The 19,997-nt window shown below is 42.4% G+C and overlaps 1 protein-coding gene across 1 annotated transcript in view; it reads left to right on the top strand.

Moving 5' to 3' along the window:
• Positions 1-19,780, top strand: part of LOC148773814 (G2/mitotic-specific cyclin-B3-like) — a 61,967-nt gene extending 42,187 nt beyond the window's left edge. Inside the window, 5 exon segments of the mRNA XM_088832694.1 lie at positions 4,686-4,823; positions 7,982-8,137; positions 9,206-9,355; positions 19,357-19,487; positions 19,708-19,780. Of these exon segments, the coding sequence (XP_088688820.1) occupies positions 4,686-4,823; positions 7,982-8,137; positions 9,206-9,355; positions 19,357-19,487; positions 19,708-19,780 (648 nt within the window).
• Positions 19,781-19,997: the final 217 nt, after the last annotated feature.

The following is a 19,997-nucleotide window of genomic DNA, read 5'->3' on the forward strand; positions in this document are numbered from 1 at the left end:
CTGATTTGAAGCCTGATTCTGAGCAGTCAGAAAAACCATATCATGTGAAAAATGAAGTCGTTATTTGGTCTAGAATGAAGATGTATAGGAAACATAATAACTAAAACAGCAGCTGAGGGGCTGTCACAAGAAGGCACTTTTTCCATGTAGTCCCAAGTGGTAGAGTTATGTTAGAAGAGTCTTGTCTCACATTCAAGGAAGCAAGAGTGCTGTAACTGACACAGCTGCTAATTTAAATATTTATTGAGTCCACATTTCAACAATTAATTCAGATACTACCTACTCTTTGATGTTATCATTTGATAACGATGTACTGCATGGGTGGCCAGGTGCCTATGTGAGGTACTGCAAGGAGGCTATGCATCCACTAGCTTTGTTGTTTGCTCACAAAGGCATCCTCAGAGAATTGCTGTTTTTCAATTTTACACTTTTTTTCCTGTAATTATTTGACCTCAATTTCTTGACACTTAGAGGTGATAGTCATTACTTTTCATCTGCATGAACTTTCCCCATCCCTTTCTTATATGTTCCTTCGGAAAATGTAGTAGGCAGAATAAAATGCCTGCATCCTAACCCTTAGAATCTGAGTATGTTACCTTATATGGCAATGGGAAATGAGACTATGGAATTAAGATTATAATCAGCTGAATTTAAGGTAGGGTGACTATACTAGATTATCCAAGTGGGCCCAATTATAATCACAAGTGTTCTTAAATGTGGAAGAGAGAGGAAGAGAGTGATGCAGTATGAGCAAGACTCCGCTGGCCACTGCTGGCTTTGAAGATGGAAGGGGCCACAAACCAAGGAATATGGGCAGTTTCTAGAAGCTAAAAAAAATTCTCTACTAGAACCTTCAGAATGAAACATTTTGCCCCACTTTGCACTTTGATTTTTTTAGTCCAGCAAGCCGAATGGACTTATGACCACCAGATCTGTAAGGTAATGAATCTGTATTGTTTTAAGCCACTAGTGAAACTTGCTCAGTCGTGTCCAATTTTCTAGGCCAGAATACTGGAGTCAGTATCCTTTCCCTTCTCCAGGGGATCTCCTCAACCCAGGGATCGAATCCAGGTCTCCTGCGTTGCGGGCGGATTCTTTACCAGTTGAGTCACAGGGAAGCCCAAGAATACTGGATTGGGTAGCCTATCCCTAATCCAGCGGATCTTCCCAATGCAACGATCGAACCCAGGTCTCCCTCACTGCAGGTGGATTATTTACCAGATAAGTGTGATAATTTATTGCAGAAGTACTTGGAAACTAATAAAGCCAGATTTCTGAGAACATCCAGGCCATATCCCAGGAACAATAAGAAACGCTTCACGGTATTTCTGTTATTCAGAAATGTAATATATCTATCGCTGAACCAATGTATTCAGCCATTATCTGGTAATTATTTGCCCATCCAGTTATACATCCATTTCTCCAGTGCTTTTTATGGACCTCCATTTGGTCAATAATATTAGCCAATGAAAAAGGAGGCCCAAAGAAGTAAGTAAGCTTACATTAAGGGCGATTTCTACTCAGTAGAAAGAATTTTCTGTTAAAACCAGGTTCTGGTTTCTGTTAAAGCCAGGTTATATTTGGAGGTTCTGTGGCAGAAACTGAGTAACTATTTGGTGGAGATGTTAGAGGGGATTCACACATTGATTAAGGTGTTGGACTGTTACCAAGTCCAAGCTCATACTGCTTGCTGCACAATACAGTAAATCGGGAGATGAGGTGGTGGGGCAAGAAATAGTGACCTTTTTTTCAGAAGGCTGAAAATCTGAACCATCTTGCCAGGGTCTGGATGCTAGTTTCTTTTATAAAACAAAACGTAGGTGAGGTGAGAAGTGAGAGATAAAGTAAAAGGCCATAAGTGGGGGAGGTGAGAGGTAAAGTAAAAGGCCATAAGATGTTGCAAATATTTCCTGGTTTCTGCCGGGGGGGGATATGCTAATTTCTTCTTTCTGGTAGTCATTCACAGGTGGGCTGAGTAAGGATGTTTCCTTTGAGCTGAATTTATTTTAGTTCAACATTCAGGCCTGGGAGGGATGCAGGATTCCTGGAGATGGGCCGTTATGTATATTTAAGCTATAGGCAACATCTCTTAACAAGTTACAAGTTAATCAACTTGTAGAATAAGGAATAGAATACAAAGGTTAAAGTAAAAGAAACAGACCCAACATGGAGTCAGATTTGTTATTCCCTATTACAGGGCTAGTTCAGTTCAGTCGTTCAGTCGTGTCCGACTCTCTGCGACCCCATGAATTACAGCACGCCAGGCCTCCCTGTCCATCACCAACACCCGGAGTACACTCAAACTCATGTCCACAGAGTCGGTGATGCCATCCAGCCATCTCATTCTCCGTCGTCCCCTTCTCCTCCCGCCCCCAACCTTTCCCAGCATCAGAGTCTTTTCCAGTGAGTCAACTCGTCGCATGAGGTGGCCAAAGTATTGCAGTTTCAGCTTTAGCATCAGTCCCTCCAATGAACATCCAGGATTGATCTCCTTTAGAATAGACTGGTTGGATCTCCTTGCAGTAAAAGGGACTCTCAAGAGTCTTCTCCAACACCACAGTTCAAAAGCATCGATTCTTCGGCCATCAGCTTTCTTCACAGTCCAACTCTCACATCCATATATGACCACGGGAAAAACCATTGCCTTAACTAGACGGACCTTGGTTGGCAAAGTAATGTCTCTGCTTTTTAATATACTATCAAGGTTGGTCATAACTTTCCTTCCAAGGAGCAAGCGTCTTTTAATTTCATGGCTGCAATCAGCATCTGCAGTGATTTTGGAGCCCAAAAAAATAAAGTCTGACACTGTTTCCACTGTTTTTCCATCTTTTTCCCATGACGTGATGGGACCAGATGCCATGATCTTTGTTTTCTGAATGTTGAGCTTTAAGCCAACCTTTTCACTCTCCTCTTTCACTTTCTTCAAGAGGCTTTTGAATTCCTCTTTACTTTCTGCCATAAGGGTAGTGTCATCTGCATATCTGAGGTTATTGATATTTCTCCCAACAATCTTGATTCCAGCTTGTGCTTCTTCCAGCCCAGCTTTCCTCATGATGTACTCTGCATATAAGTTAAACAAGCAAGGTGCCAATATACAACCTTGACGTACACCTTTTCCTATTTGGAACCAGTCTGTTGTTCTTGTATTATTTTCGAATCCTAAGAACTCAAGGTATTGTGAGGAAGAAACCTCAGTGAGAATTGTGTAAGACCACCATGAGTGCAAATTGTGCCTACACACAGCTTCCAGGTAAGGTAAAAGCAGGCATGGAATCCAGCTAATATCCTTATTTGCTAAGCTGTGCATTCTGACTATGGGGTTGCTATGCCCTGTGGCAAGGGCACCTTTTGCTAATTTATATAAAAATATTGTCTACTTGATAAGATGTGTGACTGTAGGGCTGCATTCACCCAGAGAAACACCTTTTTTCTAATTTGCACAAAGATGACATATGGGCTAACACTAACTGTGGGACTAGGCCTATAGTAGGCAGTTTCTTGGAACTGGTGAAGGCAAAAATAAGGATAAATAAGAGAAAGAAGGAAAGGAAGGTTATGCTACTAATGCTTTAATCTCTTTCTGGCTTCTTTAGCCCCTCAGCTCACTTACAAACTGTGCTATTGGTACTTGCTCCCAGTCCATATATTCTAATAGCATATCAAGTTGGGAAGAGAAACTAATGAATGAATAAACTAATAAACAAGTCCCGTTATTTCAGAGCTAAATAAACATCTCTTTTGGGAGTTCATTGTATGAGGTAATAGTGTTTTTTGTGTTGGACTCAGCCTATCAGTAACTAATGTCATGGCTGGACTACCCTCTGTGGTTTGTATTATGATAGCGAAACACCTTTCAGCAATAACCATAGGAAACTTAGAAAAAATATAGGTTTATTACTTACAGGACTTGGAAATTACACAGCACAGCTGGGTCCACATGGTGAGGTTGAGGTTGGAGGGAAGGAGAGAAAGAAACAACACACAGGTAAACATGCAGGCCAGGGGGTTCTGCTTTTACTGGATCAGAGGTGGAGGTCTAGGGTTTCTGGTTCTCACTCTTTATTGGCAAATTTAAAACATAAAAGCAAGAATTTAAAGCCTGGGAAGAGAAAAAAAAAATCATTCCAAATGGTCAGTTATCAAAACCAACCAAGATCTCTAAAACAGAGAAGCCTCAGTGGGGAAGGTGGCCTGGCTTATTATCTCGTCTTGTGGCTGGCAGTGTATTCATTGGACATAGCCATTCTTGAAGTAGATGTCTCTTTGAAGAAGATACTTTGACAATCAAAACTTAAGCCAGGCGCTAGCATTACAAAAAGTCAATGCTTATGGTTTACACTATAAATTAGCAAATGTGGAGAGCAAGAATCTAAGTTTTGGAGATGAAAGAGAGAAGGTGTGTTCACTTAGGGTGCTCATAGAGAAGGCAGAGCATCTCCCTCTGATGTAAGATTTGTTGTTTACCCAAATGTGTAGGGATAGGTATTGCCAGGGGCCTCAGAGGCACTAGATATACAGCCAGGCACCTAGCTGAAGCATGTCTTGCACTCATGGCAGTTTCAGCTGGCTAGGCCTTGTAGTTACAATGTCCTCAATACCACAGACCAGGTAGTTAGATCCATCTGGATATGGCTTTGGAGTTGGACAACATTGCAGATTCCTGCCTTGTTTGTGTATTCCTCCAGATGGCCTTTGAGATGAATCATGAGACCCTGTACTTGGCAGTGAGGCTGGTAGATCACTACCTTATGAAGGTAATATGTGAGAAGGACAAGTTACAACTCCATGGTTCCACTGCTTTTCTGATTGCAGCAAAATTTGAGGTGAGCCCAAATCCATGGGACTTGGAGAAAATTAATCAATTTCTGTCCAAGCCATGTATGTATGTATGTATGTATGTATATAACATGCATGTGTATATATACTATATACATGTATATCACATGTATGCATGTATGTACATTTGCATATATGTGTATCTGTGTGTGTATACAATTACATTCATGAACACAATTAAGTTTTCCTATCAAATTTTTGCCTGTCTTCCACGGCAGGGAAGCTAGTGTTGGGTGCAAATGGTAGTGTATTTGTTTTCTGGCATCAACAAAGTTCTCCTTTTTCCTCTTTGAAAATGTGTGTATGTGGACACATTCCTAGTTAAATAAGTTGTTCTTTTTAAAGCTTTCTTCTGGACCATAATTTTGTGTCGTTGCCCCCTTTTCTTCTTCCAGCAACTCCATCTCCTTCTGGTGGAGTCTTGAATTGCATGTATAAGGAAGCATTTCCAAATCTAGGTGCTGGAAGCATTTAAGAGAAAATGGCCTGCTGTAGATGGTAGTGAGTCCACGTAAATTACTTTTGAAGTAGTATTATAAAAGCAAGTAGCTGGCCATAATCCATCTAACTACTTTATCTGATTCTTTCCTCTTCCTCAGGTACTAAATAGTCTTGTTCAACTCTCATTTTTCCTTCAGATAGGCTAATAGTATAAAACCTTATGGTTTAGGAACAGAGAAGTAGTAACTTCTACCGAGTGCAAAAACCTTTAGAATTGTGGATTTGTTTTTGTGTTCCCTCCTCAGCTGTATCCCTAAGTAGCTTTCCCATGCGTTCTTCACTCTCTTCTTCACTTGCTAGCTCCTACCTCGATCAGTACCTCCCTCTCTAATTCGAACTCTCCCTCCTTTGCTCCTTACTTGCTTCCTTCTTGTGCCAGTTCTGACCCACATCCCCGCTCCTGGCTCTCACTCCATTTCCGCCCTTACTCTGCTTCTGTGCTCATTATACTTCCGCCCTTGCTCCATAGCTCCCTTCCTCCCTCCAGCCTTCTTTCAATTCCTTCCTTGATCCCTCAGTCCATGCTTTGAACACTCACTCCATGCTGAGCTCCCTCCCTCCATCTACCCTCCCACTCTCTTGCTCTTTCCAGCCCTCCTTTTCTCTATCTTTCTCTCAATTACTCCATCCCCTCCTCACTTGCTCCCTCCTTTCATGATCCTCTCCTTCCTACCCTGGTTCTTTCCCTCACTCCTTCATGCCTCCCTCCCTCCTACCACCTTCCCACCCTCCTACCCACCCAGTTTCTCCCTCCATCGTATGCTCCACCCTCCCTCCCTTTCCTTTGTTCACACTCCTCTCCTTCCCTAGCTAACTCTCTTCCCTCTGTCACACATTCTTTCTCTTGCTCTTCCTTCTCTCGCCTTCCTGTCACTCTGCTGATGCCTGCTCCCCTCCCTCTTTCTCCCCTCCCCCTTCCCCTCTTACCCCTTTCTCTTCTCCCCCTTCTTTTTCTTCTGGTTCCTTGTCTCCCCTCCCCACTTGCTCCTTCCCTTCCTATCTCCCATCCTTGCTCCATGGTACCCTGGCATCATGACTGACCCCTCCCCCCGCCACCACCTTAAATTCCTCCCACCCTCCTTCCCTGTTTGCTTTCTTTTTCTTCCTTTCCTCTCTTCTCCCTTCCTCCCTCGTTCTCTTACTCCCTGGTTCCGTTATTCCCCCTCTCTCCTTGCTCCCTCTCTGCTCAACTCCCTCTCACTCAGGCTTGTTTCTTGTTCCACTCCATCCTCTTTTCCTCCCTGGCCTCTTCTTTCTCTGGCTCTCTCCCTCATTCCTACCCCACCCTCCTTCCTGCTCTTGCTTCCTAACCTTCTTGCTTTTCTTCCTCTTTCCCTTCCTCCTCTCTCACTCTCTCCCTTGTTCCCTGCTTCCCTCTCTAGCTCATTCCGTTCTCTGCTCACTGGCTTCCTGGTTCATTCCCTTGCTCCCCTTCCTCTCTCTTTTTCCTTCTCTCTCTCCCTCCTCCTCCCTCTGCCTACCTAGGGATGTCCTTGTGGATTAAGCAAGTATTCCCTGCCTCAGCCTCAAGAGGGTTAAAAAGAAGCCAGCCAAGCACAGGAGGGAGGAGGAAAGTGCAAAGTGCTCTTGTTATCAAATTTTGGAACCAGGACTACCTGTCTTTTGGTTGTCAAAACAAAGAACCTCCACTAGGTTTTTTGGAGTAGGAGTGTCTTCCCCTCACAAGATTGAGAAGTATAGAAAGACTTTTGCAATGGGAGGTAAGGAGATGCTATGAGAAGAGAAAAAGGAAGGAGCCACTGGCAAGTAGAACAGTGGAAGGGAGGATTTCTTGTTCTGGACTTGTCACTAGGTGCTTGTGTGACCTCAAGCAAGTCTCTTTCTCTCTCTGGGCCTCAATTTCCTTGTCTGCAAACCCAGAGGATTGGTCCAGTTTGTGATCTGAAGATAGAGAAAGTTGTGAGAAGAATGCTGGAGTGGGCAGTGAGGTGCAGCTGGGTAAAAGATTCAGGGGTCTTCCTACCTCCTCTTCCTCACCCCAAAGCTAAATTTCAACCTGCAGAGGGCAGGACATGGGAAGGTGCTCCTGAATGGGGAGAGAGGTGCTGTTCTCTCTCACCCCCCATCTGCCCTGCATCTTCCCAGTCTAGCCCCCCTTGCATATCCTCCCACCACCTTCAGTCTCTGCTTGGGTTCCCTCTGTGCCCATCTCTCTGTCTCTGTTGCGGTGCCTATTACCCCAAAATGCCCCCTCCCAAACATCCTTATTCATTCCTTAGACTAGGAAACAAAGTGTGGGCTTGTTTTCCATCTCTCGCTCCCCTTTTTGTGGTCTGTTTCCTTCCATTCCCTTCAGAGCAGGCCTTAGATTTCCCATTCCTGGCTCTCACTCATCAGAAGAGAGATCAGTGCTTCCAGTCCATGTGCTGTGCTGTGCCACTTCCAGTGCTGTAAGAATCTACCCCAAAAGGCCTTGTCCTCTCTCCTCTTATGTCTTTGATTTTGTTTTTCAGATGGACTGCTCACATCAATGCTGGCTCTCAGAGCTACCCTGAAGGTTTATTCCAGGGAATGTTATATTACCTCCTATCATTCACCCCTTCCTCCCCTGCCTTTCATCTCCAAGCAGGGAGGAATGAGTTGTCTTTGACTGGTTGTGACTGCCTCTCCTCTCCATCCATAGGAGCACTGCCCACCTAGTGTGAATGACTTCCTGTACATCTGCGATGATATTTATAAGAGAGAAGAGTTGCTCGCCATGGAAGCCAGCATCCTGAAAATCCTCAAACTTGATATCAACATTCCCATCGCCTATCATTTTCTGCGCAGATATGCTAGGGTAAGAGGGAGGAAGCACATCTTCATTTTCCCACTGCTGAGTTAGTCCCCTCCATTCCCAGAGTGGTTCCCTGAGTGGTAGGGAAAGGGACAACTGAGGATACAGAAGTTTCTTCAAGATACCCTCCTAGAATGGCAATCTTTATGGAGTGTGGTGGTGGTGGTTGGCAGAAAAAATTGCAGATTTCCATTGTATGCCTGTAAAGTTTTGAGGTGAGGGCAGAGTAGGGGAGGGGAAGAAGATTCTTTAATCAGGAAGGGACACATGGGAAGTTTAGAGGAGATGCTAGCAAAGTTCTCTTCTTTCACCTGAATATTGTTTACAAGGGAAGTCACTTTGTAATTATTCATTTATTCTACAAGTGTGTTTTGTGGTAGGATTTGTGTGTATATATATACATATAAATATACATGAAAAATGTTAGTCACTCAGCTGTGTCTAACTCTTTGTGACCTCATGGACTTAGCCCACCAGGCTCCTCTGTCCTTGCATTTCTCCAGGCAAGAATACTAGAGTGGGTTGCCATTCCTTTCTCAAGGAGCCAATCCAGGGACTGAACCTAGGTCTCCCGCATTGCAGGCAGATTGTTTACTGTCTGAGCCACCATGGAAGCCCATAAATATATATATATGTGTGTATATGTGTGTGTGTGTGTATATATAATATATATGTATATAATATACATGTGTGTGTGTGTGTGTGTGTAGATTCAAACAAGAAAAGATTTCTAGCTGGATCCTGGTGCAAAGATAGTAGTTGGAGGCCTTTGGCTTTTCAAAGGATGGCATATACAGAAAGGGGAGGTGGGAGTGTACCACAAGCACAGTTGGTATTTTGGCTTAAGACCCTAAAGATGGCAAATACCATTGCTGATTTCAGAATCTCCCCTCCTAAAGATTCTGTGCTTTAGGGACAGGGTCCTTAATGTGAATCATGGTGGCAGAAGTACATCGCTCAGGCAGAGAACCATTAGGCCCAAGTTAGGATAACTGGAGTGAGTGCAGGGGTCATCTGCTTGGTGCCAGTGCTCTGAATTGATTGCTGAGTCAGTTTTCTTCCTGCCTTTAGTGTGTCTATGCCAGCATGAAGACACTGACCTCGTCCCGCTTCATCTGTGAGTTGACCCTGCTGGAATATGACTATGTCCAAGAGAGGGCTTCCAAGCTCGCTGCTGCCTCCTTCTTCCTGGCCCTCTGCATGAACCAGCTCGGACACTGGGTAAGCAATTGTGGGCAGTGGGGAAGACCGGGTAGGGATTTAAAAGCACAGGGTCAGCTCTGGAGGAAGGTATAAGTTAGGGTTGTGGGAAAATCTGTGACAAAACTGCTGCATATGTGCTGTTATGAATCCTTTAACATCTTGACCTCTTAGAGGCCTGGCTGCCTAAAGTTTTTCTGTAGCCCTGGTTTGAAGTATTTTATTTCATTTTTCTTTGTCACAGTACCATTTGTTCTAAAGACAGCTCACCTAAAAGCCCAATATCACAAAACAGACTAATGTGAAATTATTTTGATTGTGGCAGGGGGTGGGGTAGACCCACTTCTTGCCTTACCCCACGCCACCCATGCTCCTTGCAGTCCTCTCATCAAGGTTGGCCCCATACAGGAGAGCTCATTGGAACAGGATTTGGCAAGTACTGACCCAGAGAATAGAGCAGTGAAAGTAACTGTCCATGTAGATAACAGGGGACTCAGACATAAACTGTAGTACTCTTCTCTGAAGGGGAAAGCCTCCACAGCCTCCTTCCTCAATACAAATAAAATGTATATTTGATACTTTCTTAATTTTATGAAAAATTGTGAATAAAAACAACTTTAGAAAACTATGAAATTTTTGAGATGTAAATGAAATCCAAGTAGAAGAGTGTGTTCACAAATAAGCATACTCTTCCCAACCTCCCCTATGCCCCTCCAGCTTAGAAATTCTAGCACCACTAGTGATGGAAGAACCTCTGTGTGCTGAGAAAGAACCCTAAAAGCGGTTGTGTGAACTTGGACAAGGCCCTGAAATGACAGAAAGAGAAAACATTCAGTAAATGGCAGTGATGATGATGAAAAAGAATATGTAATAATGGTTAACACTTATTGAATGCTTAGATGATGGTCTAAACACTTTATGTATTAACTCACTTAATCTTTACAACAACCCTGTGAAATCAACAGTATTATCCCTATTGGACAGATAAGAAATAAGTTCCCATGTTTGGCTAATGAGAGGCAGAGCTAGACTTTGAGAGCTATGAGTCTGTTCAAAGTATATACCTACTCTACAATCAGAATGGTTGTGGCCATAGCTCTGGAGTATTGATCCTGGAGGCCCTATGCTGACCCAGGCTTTGGATCCTGGGGAAGGTTGGTAGTCTTCAGGGAGGACGGTTGAGAGGCTCAGGGCAGCAAACTGCTTGCCAACCAGCATAGAAATATTTCAGTATTTTAATATTTGATGTGGATGTACTAACATCAGCTAAATGTCAGTCCTGATCTGAACCCAGGTAGTCTGGCTTCACAGTCCTCTACACTGTGTGTGTGTGTGTGTGTGTGTGTGTGTGTGTGTGTGTGTGTACTGCTATAGATGAGAAAGGCTCCACACAGAATGTTACTTTTGAGTTGGGTCTTGAAAGATGAGTAGGAACATGTGAGAAGGGACATTCTAGGCAGAGGGAAGAATGATTGAAAATATGTGAAGACAATAAGGAAACAGTGTGATTTTGGGGAGGCAGATAAGATATTTCCTATGGATAGAGCAGAGAACATATTAACAGGGAATGGTGAGAGGTGAAAGTAGCATTCCAATGACTGCCTTTTGCCTGTCGCAGTGGTTTCCAATATTCAGTGGAGCCCTGAGATTCCTGCAGAAGTATCTCAGGGGCATGTAAAAGGGAAAGGGATCCAAATTGGTGGACGTCTTATCCCCTGCCCCCAATTCCAGGTAAGATATTTGAAAAAAAAAAATGAGTTCAGGGAGAATAATTTAAGACGTTTTAAGAAAACTCCTGCTTTGCAGAATAATAAATCTTCCTTTCTCTACCTGTGGAACTTCCATTAGACTTTTAGCACCTATTGTAGATGTATGCTTCTCTACAAAGCTTTCTGTGGCTCTCCCAGACAAAAGTCATGGGTCCTACAGCTCTCTTCCTCTAGTGTCCCATGTTCCCTTCCCTGGTAGCACTTTCCACACATTTTGTAATTCTCTGTGTGAATGTCTGTCTCTCCCACTAGACTACAGACTCCTCAAGGGCAATAGCCTTAGTCATCCTTGTATTCCCAGCATTGTACATGAGGCTTGGTTAATATTAATCCTAGCTCATATGGTATGGGTATATGCTAGACTCTGTTTCATGTGCTTAATGTATATTAACTCATTTAATCCTATTATGTAATTACTGTGATGATCTCCATTTTGCAGATTTAGAAACAGCAGTACCAAGAAGTTAAGTAACTGGTTCAAGGTCATGTTGTAAGTGGAGCTGGAATCTGAACCCTATCAGCTTGCCTGCAGAATCTTTGGTTTTAAACACTCCACTATACTCCTTTTGCCACATGCTGCTGCTGCTGCTGCTGCTAAGTCACTTCAGTCGTGTCCGACTCTATGTGACCCCATAGACGGAAGCCCACCACGCTCCCCCGTCCCTGGGATTCTCCAGGCAAGAACACTGGAGTGGGTTGCCATTTCCTTCTCCAATGTGTGAAAGTGAAAAGTGAAAGTGAAGTCGCTCAGTCGCGTCCGACCCTTAGCGACCCCATGGACTGCAGCCTACCAGGCTCCTCCATCCATGGGATTTTCTAGGCAATAGTACTGGAGTGGCTTGCCATTGCCTTCTCCATTGCCACATGCTAGGCATCCTTAAAGTTGAATGAGAAAATAAATGCATGAAATGATAGCTGCTCGAGCCAGAGAGGAAGAACAACCTTAAATTCCTGTTGGCTGTTTTGTTGGGACCTCAAGTTTGTCCTGAGTTTTGCCTAGCCATTGGCTTTTAACCTAATAGTGCGTAAGTTATAAAGTCTGTCCTGTTCCTTGAATTCTTAGTGGATTTCAGTTTATTTATTTATTTATTATTTTTTTAAAATGTATTTTATTGGAGGCAAATTACCTTACATTAATATATTGGTTGGTTTTGCCTTACATTGGCATGAATCTGCCCCGGGTGTACATGTGTTCTCTTTCTTGAACCCTCCCTCCCACCTTCCTCTTCTCCATATCTTCCCTCCATGTCATCCCTGTGCACCAGCCCCAAGCATCCTGTATCATGCGTCGAACCTGGACTGGTCACTTATGATAATATACATGCTACAATGCCGTTCTCCCCAATCATCCTACCTTCACCCTCTCCCACAGAGTCCCAAAGACTGTTCTATATGCCTATGTCTCTTTTACATTCTCGTATACAGGGTTCAGGTTACCATCTTTCTAAATTCCATATATATGCTTTAGTATACTGTAGTGATGTTTTTCTTTCTGGCTTACTTCACTCTGTATAATTGGCTCCAATTTCATCCACCTCATTAAAACTGATTCAAATGCATTCTTTTTGATGGCTGAAAAATACTCCATTGTGTATATGTACCAAAGCTTTCTTATCCATTCATCTGCAGATGGACATATAGGTTGATTCCATGTCCTGGCTATTATAAACAGTACTGCAATGAACATTGGAGTACGTGTGTCTCTTTCAATTCTGGTTTCCTCGGTGTGTATGCTCAGGAGTGCGATTGCTGGATCATATGGCAGTTCTATTTCCAGTTTTTTGAGGAACTCTACACTGTTCTCCATAGTGGCTGGACTAGTTTGCATTCCCACCAACAGTGTAAGAGGGTTCCCTTTCTCCACACCCTCTCCATCATTTATTGCATGTAGACTTTTGGATAGCAGCCATTCTGATTGATGTGAAATGGTATCTCATTGTGGTTTTGATTTGCATTTCTCTGACTATGAGGGATGGTGAGCATTTTTTCATGTGTTTGTTAGCCATCTTTATGTCTTCTTTGGAGAAATGTCTGTTTAGTTCTTTGGCCCATTTTTTGATTGGGTCACTTAGTTTTCTGGAATTGAGCTGCAGGAGCTGCTTGTATAATTTGGAGATTAATCCTTTATCAGTTGCTTCATTTGCTATTATTTTCTCCCATTCTTCAGGCTGTCTTTTCACCTTGCTTAAAGTTTCCTTTGCTGTGCAGAAGCTTTTGATTTTAATTAGGTCCCATTTGTTTATTTTTGCTTTTATTTACAATATTCTGGGAGGTGGGTCTTGGAGGATCCTGCTGTGATTTATGTCAGAGAGTGTTTTGCCTACGTTCTCCTGTAGGAGTTTTATTATATCTGGTCTTACATTTAGCTCTCTAATCCATTTTGAGTTTATTTTGGTGTATGGTGTTAGGAAGTGTTCTAGTTTCATTCTTTTACAAGTGGCTGACCTGTTTTCCCAGCAGCACATGTTAAAGAGACTGTCTTTTCTCCATTTTATATTCTTGCCACCTTCGTCGAAGATAAGGTGTCCATAGGTGCGTGGGTTTATCTCTGGGCTTTCTATTTTGTTCCATTGATCTATATTTCTGTCTTTATGCCAGTACCATACTGTCTTGATGACTGTGGCTTTGTAGTAGAGCCTGAAGTCTGGCAGGTTAATACCTCCAGTTCCATTTTTCTTCTTCAAGATTGCTTTGACTATTCGAGGTTTTTTGTATTTCCATACAAATTTTTGAGATTATTTGTTCTAGTTCTGTGAAAAATATCGTTGGTATCTTGATAGGGATTGCATCGAATGTATAAATTACTTTGGGTAGTATACTCATTTTCACAATATTTATTCTTTCAATCCATGAACACGATATATTTCTCCATCTATTAGTGTCCTCTTTGATTACTTTCACTAGTGTTTTATAGTTTTCTATGTACAAGTCTTTTGTTTCCTTAGGTAGATATATTCCTAAGTATTTAATTATTTTCATTGCAACAGTGAATGGAATGATTTCCTTAATTTCTTTTTCTATTTTCTAATTATTAGTGTATAGGAATGCAAGTGATTTCTGTGTGTTGATTTTATATCCTGCAACTTTACTGTATTCATTCATTAGCTCTAGTAGTTTTCTGGTAGAGTCTTTAGGGTTTTCTGTGTAGAGGATCATGTCATCAGCGAACAGTGAAAGTTTTACTTCTTCTTTTCCAATTTGTATTCTTTTTATGTCTTTTTCTGCTCTGATTGCTGTAGCCAAAACTTCCAGAAGTATGTTGAATAGTAGTGGTGAGAGTGGGCACCCTTGTCTTGTTCCTGACTTTAGGGGAAATGTTTTCAGTTTTTCACCATTGAGGATAATGTTTGTTGTGGGTTTGTCGTATACAGCTTTTATTATGTTGAGATATATCCCTTCTATTCCCACTTTCTGGAGAGTTTTTATCATAAATGGATGTTGTATTTTGTCAAAAGCTTTCTCTGCATCTATTGAGATAATCATATGATTTTTATTTTTCAGTTTCTTAATGTGGTGTATTACATTGATTGATTTGCGGATATTGAAGAATCCTTGCATTCCTGGGATAAAGCCCACTTGGTCATGATGTGATCTTCTTAATGTGTTGTTGGATTCTGATTGCTAGAATTTTGTTAAGTGTTTTTGCATCTATGTTCATCAGTGATATTGCCCTGTAGTTTTCTTTTTTGTGGGATCTTTACCAGGTTTTGGGATTAGAGTGATAGTGGCCTCATAGAATGAGTTTGGAAGTTTTCCTTCCTCAGCAATTTTCTGAAAGAGTTTGAGTAGAATAGGTGTTAGCTCTTCACTAAATTTTTGGTAAAATTCAGCTGTGAAGCCCTCTGGACCTGGGCTTTTGTTTGCTGGAAGCTTTCTGATTACTTCCTCTATTTCCGTGCTTGTGATGGGTATGTTCAGATTTTCTATTTCTTCCTGGTTCAGTTTTGGCAAGGTGTACTTTTCTAGGAATTTGTCCATTTCTTCCAAGTTATTCATTTTATTGCCATATAATTGCTGATAGTATTCTCTAATAATCCTTTGTATTTCTGTGTTGTCAGTTGTGATCTCTCCATTTTCATTTCTAATTTTATTGATTTGGTTCTTCTCCCTTTGTTTCTTGATGAGTCTGGCTAGTGGTTTGTCAATTTTATTTACCTTTTCAAAGAACCAGCTTTTGGCTTTGTTGATTTTTGCTATGGTCTCTTTTGTTTCTTTTGCATTTATCTCTGCCCTAATTTTTATGATTTCTTTCCTTCTGCTAACCCTGCGGTTCTTCATTTCTTCCTTTTCTAGTTTCTTTGAATGTAGAGTTAGGTTATTTAGTTGACTTTTTTCTTGTTTCTTGAGGTGTGCCTGTATTGCTAAGAACTTCCCCCTTAGCACTGCTTTTAGAGTGTCCCAGAGGTTTGGGTTGTTGTGTTTTCATTTTCATTCATTTCTATGCATATTTTAATTTCTCTTTTGATTTCTTCTATGATTTGTTCATTATTCAGCAACGTGTTGTTCAGCCTCCATATGTTGGCATTTTTAACAGTTTTTCTCCCGTAATTGAGATCTAATCTTACTGCATTGTTGTCAGAAAAGATGCTTGGAATGATTTCAAATTTTTTGAATTTACCAAGGCTAGATTTATGGCCCAGGATGTGATCTAGCCTGGAAAAGGTTCCGTGTGCGCTTGAGAAAATGGTGAAATTCATTGTTTTGGGGTGAAATGTCCTATAGATATGTATTAGGTCTAACTGGTCTATTGTATCATTTAAAGTTTGTGTTTCCTTATTAATTTTCTGTTTAGTTGATTTATCCATAGATGTGAGTGGGGTATTAAAGTCTCCCACTATTACTGTGTTATTGTTAATTTCCCCTTTCATACTTGTTAGTAATTGTCTTACATATTGCGGTGCTCCTATGTTGGGTGCATAAATATTTATAATTGTTATATCTTCTTCTTGGATTGATCCTTTGATCATTATGTAGTTTCCTTCTTTGTCTCTTTTCACAGCCTTTGTTTTAAAATCTATTTTATCTGATATGAGTATTGCTACTCCTGCTTTCTTTTGGTCTCTATTTGCATGGAATATCTTTTTCCAGCCCTTCACTTTCAGTCTGTATGTGTCCCTCGTATTGAGGTGTGTCTCTTGTAGACAACATATATGGGGGTCTTGTTTTTGTATCCATTCAGCCAGCCTTTTCTTTTGGTTGGGGCATTCAACCCATTTACGTTTAACGGGATTATTGATAAGTATGATCCCGTTGCCATTTTCTTTATTGTTTTGGGTTCGACCCTTTCTGTGTTTCCAGTCTAGAGAAGATCCTTTAGTATTTGTTGGAGAGCTGGTTTGGTGATGCTGAATTCTCTCAGCTTTTGCTTGTCTATAAAGCTTTTGATTTCTCCTTCATATTTGAATGAGATCCTTGCTGTGTAGAGTAATCTAGGCTGTAGGTTATTTTCTTTCATCACTTTAAGTATGTCTTGCCATTCCCTCCTGGCCTGTAGAGTTTCTGTTGAAAGATCAGCTGTTATCCTTATGGGGATCCCCTTGTGTGTTATTTGTTGTTTTTCCCTTGCTGCTTTTAATATTTTTTTTCGTTTGATCTTTGTTAATTTGATTAATATGTGCCTTGGGGTATTTCGCCTTGGGTTTATCCTGTTAGGGACTCTCTGTGTTTCTTGGACTTGGGTGATTATTTCCTTCCCCATTTTAGGGAAATTTTCAACTATTATCTCCTCAAGTATTCTCTCATGGTCTTTCTTTTTGTCTTCTTCTTCTGGGACTCCTATGATTCGAATGTTGATGCGTTTAATATTGTCCCATATGTCTCTAATATTTTCCTCATTTTTTTAATTCTTTTTTCTTTTTCTGTCTTTGTTTCATTTATTTCTACAATTCTATCTTCTAGCTCGCTTATCCTGTCTTCTGCCTCCGTTATTCTACTCTTTGTGCCCTCGAGAGTGTTTCTGATCTCATCTATTGTATTATTCATTGTATATTGACTCTTTTCTATTTCCTCTAATTCCTTATTGAACATTTCTTCCATCTTCTCGATCCTTTTCTCCAGTTTATTTATCTGTAATTCCATTTTGCTTTCCAGATTTTGAATCGTTTTTACAATTAAAATTCGAAATTCTTTATCGGTTAGGTTACCTATATCTTCCTCTTTTGTTTGTGTTGGTGGGCATTTATCCTGTTCCTTTACTTGTTTGGTATTTCTCTGCCTCTTCATCTTGCTTATATTGCTGTGTTCGGGGTGGCGTTTCCGTCTTCTGACAGTTGGTGGAGTTCTCTTTATTATGTAGTTACCTCGTTGTGTGTGGGGTTGGATGGGTAACTTGTCAAGGTTCCCTGGTTAAGGAAGCTTGAGTAGATGTTCTGGTGGGTGGAGCTGGATTTCTTCTCTCTGGAGTGCAATGAATTGTCCAGAATGAGTTTGAGATGTCAGTGGGTTTGGGGTGGCTTTGGGCAGCCTGTATATTGAAGCTCAGTGCTATTCTCCTGTGTTGCTGGATAGCTTGCATAGTATGTCTTTCACTGAAACTTGTTGACCCTTGGGTGGTGCCTGGTTTCAGTGTATGTATGGAGGCATTTGATGAGTACCTATCAATTAATGTTCTCAGGAATAGGACATCTCTGGTGTTCTGAGGATTTGGCCTTAAGCCTCTGCCTCTGGTTTTCAGTCTTATTCTTGCAGGAGGCTCAAGGCTTCTCCCTCTGTTACTTCCAAGGCAGTTCCTTCTGTTGAAAAAGCTCTTATGTTTTCTGGTCTCCTCAGTGTCTAATTTCAGTCCTGACACCAGGATGCGGTGGTGGACACTTTTTTTTTTTTTTTCTCCCCGGCTCTCCTATTCAGTCCTGCTATGGGGAGGGAGGAACAGCTAACAGATATCCCTGGCGTCTGTGGGGAGTGCTCGCGGTGTCTTGGCTACACTGGGAATGCTCCCACTCGAGGCGTGTGTGCTTTCCGTTTATGCTGCTTAGGCTTTAGTTTGCTCTGCTGCGAGCTGTCCGCAGCTGGCGCTGGGTTGCATGCAGTTCCCAGGTCTGAGCGGCTTAGGTTCAGGTCCTTGGGTACTCGACAAAGGCGCAGACTTGGCTGGGCCTGCGTTTTGTGCCTTCCCCGGTCCTAGCAGCTCAGGTGACCAGGCGTTTGGCGAGCGCGGTCACTGCGACTTATCGCCTTCCCGGTCACTGCCGCTCGGTTTTCTGGGGGTACAACGGGCGCACTTTCTCAGGCGGATTTCGACTGGCCCGAACCCAAGAAGTCCTGGCCAGCAAGGAAGCCTGCCTGCAGCTTGGCACGGGAAGCCTCTTTGGGGCCGCAGCTGCCCCCACCCCACCGCTGGCTGCCTTCCCCGCTGTGTCGGCGGGGCTGGGGGCTGGGCGCCCGCTGCCGGCTCACTCCGCTCCAAGCCTGGTTTTGTGGGCGGGGCTGGTTTGGGGCTTTTTCACAGGCTTTTTCCAGCCCTCTCACCCTTTATCTGCAACCTCTGCTCTGGTATCTTAGGTTCAAGCCCTCAGTTTGCCCTGGGACGTTCAAGCCCGGTTCTCCCTCTAAGTGCCTCCCTGCCCAGCCCCCGCCTGCTCGTGAGGGGCGCGGGTGTCTGTGCCGCTTCTCTGCTGAGAGTTTCCTCTGGGCACTTAGTCTGTGAGTTTTAATTATTTATGTCTTTTGTCTCCCAGTTATGCGGCCGTCTGAGGTTCCACTCACCAGTGTTTCCAGGTGTTTGGAAACTTCTCTTTTTTTTCTTTTTTTAAGCCTCCCTTCCCGGGGATGGAGCTCCGTCTCTCCCTTTTTTGTCTCTCTTTTTATCTTTTTATCTATTTCCTACCTCCTTTCCTCGACTATGGGCTGCTTTTCTGAGTGCCTGATGTCCTCTGCCGGTATTCAGAAGTTTTTTTGTGGGATTTACTCAGTGTTCAAATGTTCTTTTGTTGACTTTGTGGGGGAGAAAGTGGCCGCCCCGTCCTATTCTTCCGCCATCTTCCCGTGCTCCCCCGATTTCAGTTTAAATACCTATGACTGGGCCTTATATCCATCTGGTACATATGGATATAGCCATTCCACTAGCTTGCAGATAGAACATATTTTTGTAAGTAGAACCCTATAATTATTGGCCGGTATCTGTGCTGTATGAGTCTGAATTGTTTGACTATCTTCCCTGCCTGTACTATGGATAGGAGGTTTGGACTTGGGTGTTGGAGACAGGAAAGGTCTGCTTCCTGTCATAAATGTCACTGTTCATGTTGTTTCTTCCAGGCTCCTATCCTGGAGTATTACAGTGGCTACAAGGTTTCTGATCTTCACACCTTGGTCAGGCAACTGAACATCCTACTGACTTTTCAGTCTTGCAATAAGCTCAAGACTGTACGTTCCAAGTATTCGCACAAGTTAGTATGTCTCCAGTTGAGGCTGGGTTTATGCTTCATCATGGGAAGGCCCAGACTAACCTCACTTAAGGGGAAGGAAGGATTCATGTACTTTTTTACCTTATTTTCTGTTCCAGAGTTAAAGCAAGATAGGGAACCAAGGGCCAGTGTCTCACTTATTCCATGGATCCTCCTTGCTTTGGCCTATTTCACACTGAGCAAACCCCTCTTCCTTTTGCAGGATCTTCTTTGAAGTCACCAAAATCCCACCCTTGGACATGTTGACACTGGACAAAATTTTGAGGTGTTGCTAATTCTGCGGCCGAGGGTCTGGTACTTTGGCAGCAGCCACCAGGGCTGGGCAGGTGCATAAATAGGCTGTATTTATTCTGTCTTTGGATTTGTCTTTTCATCACTTTTCCTCATTTTTATACTGTTTGTCTTTTCCCAAACTGATTATGTTGTAAATATTAAAGTTTTTGTTTTATAAAAGAAAAGAAGTTGTTGTAATATTTCATTATAACTTTAATA

The sequence above is a fragment of the Moschus berezovskii genome, chromosome 26 (assembly GCF_049115385.1).
Source record: "Moschus berezovskii isolate FMDL1 chromosome 26, NW_MosBer_1.0, whole genome shotgun sequence".
NCBI classification, from domain to species: Eukaryota; Metazoa; Chordata; class Mammalia; order Artiodactyla; family Moschidae; genus Moschus; species Moschus berezovskii.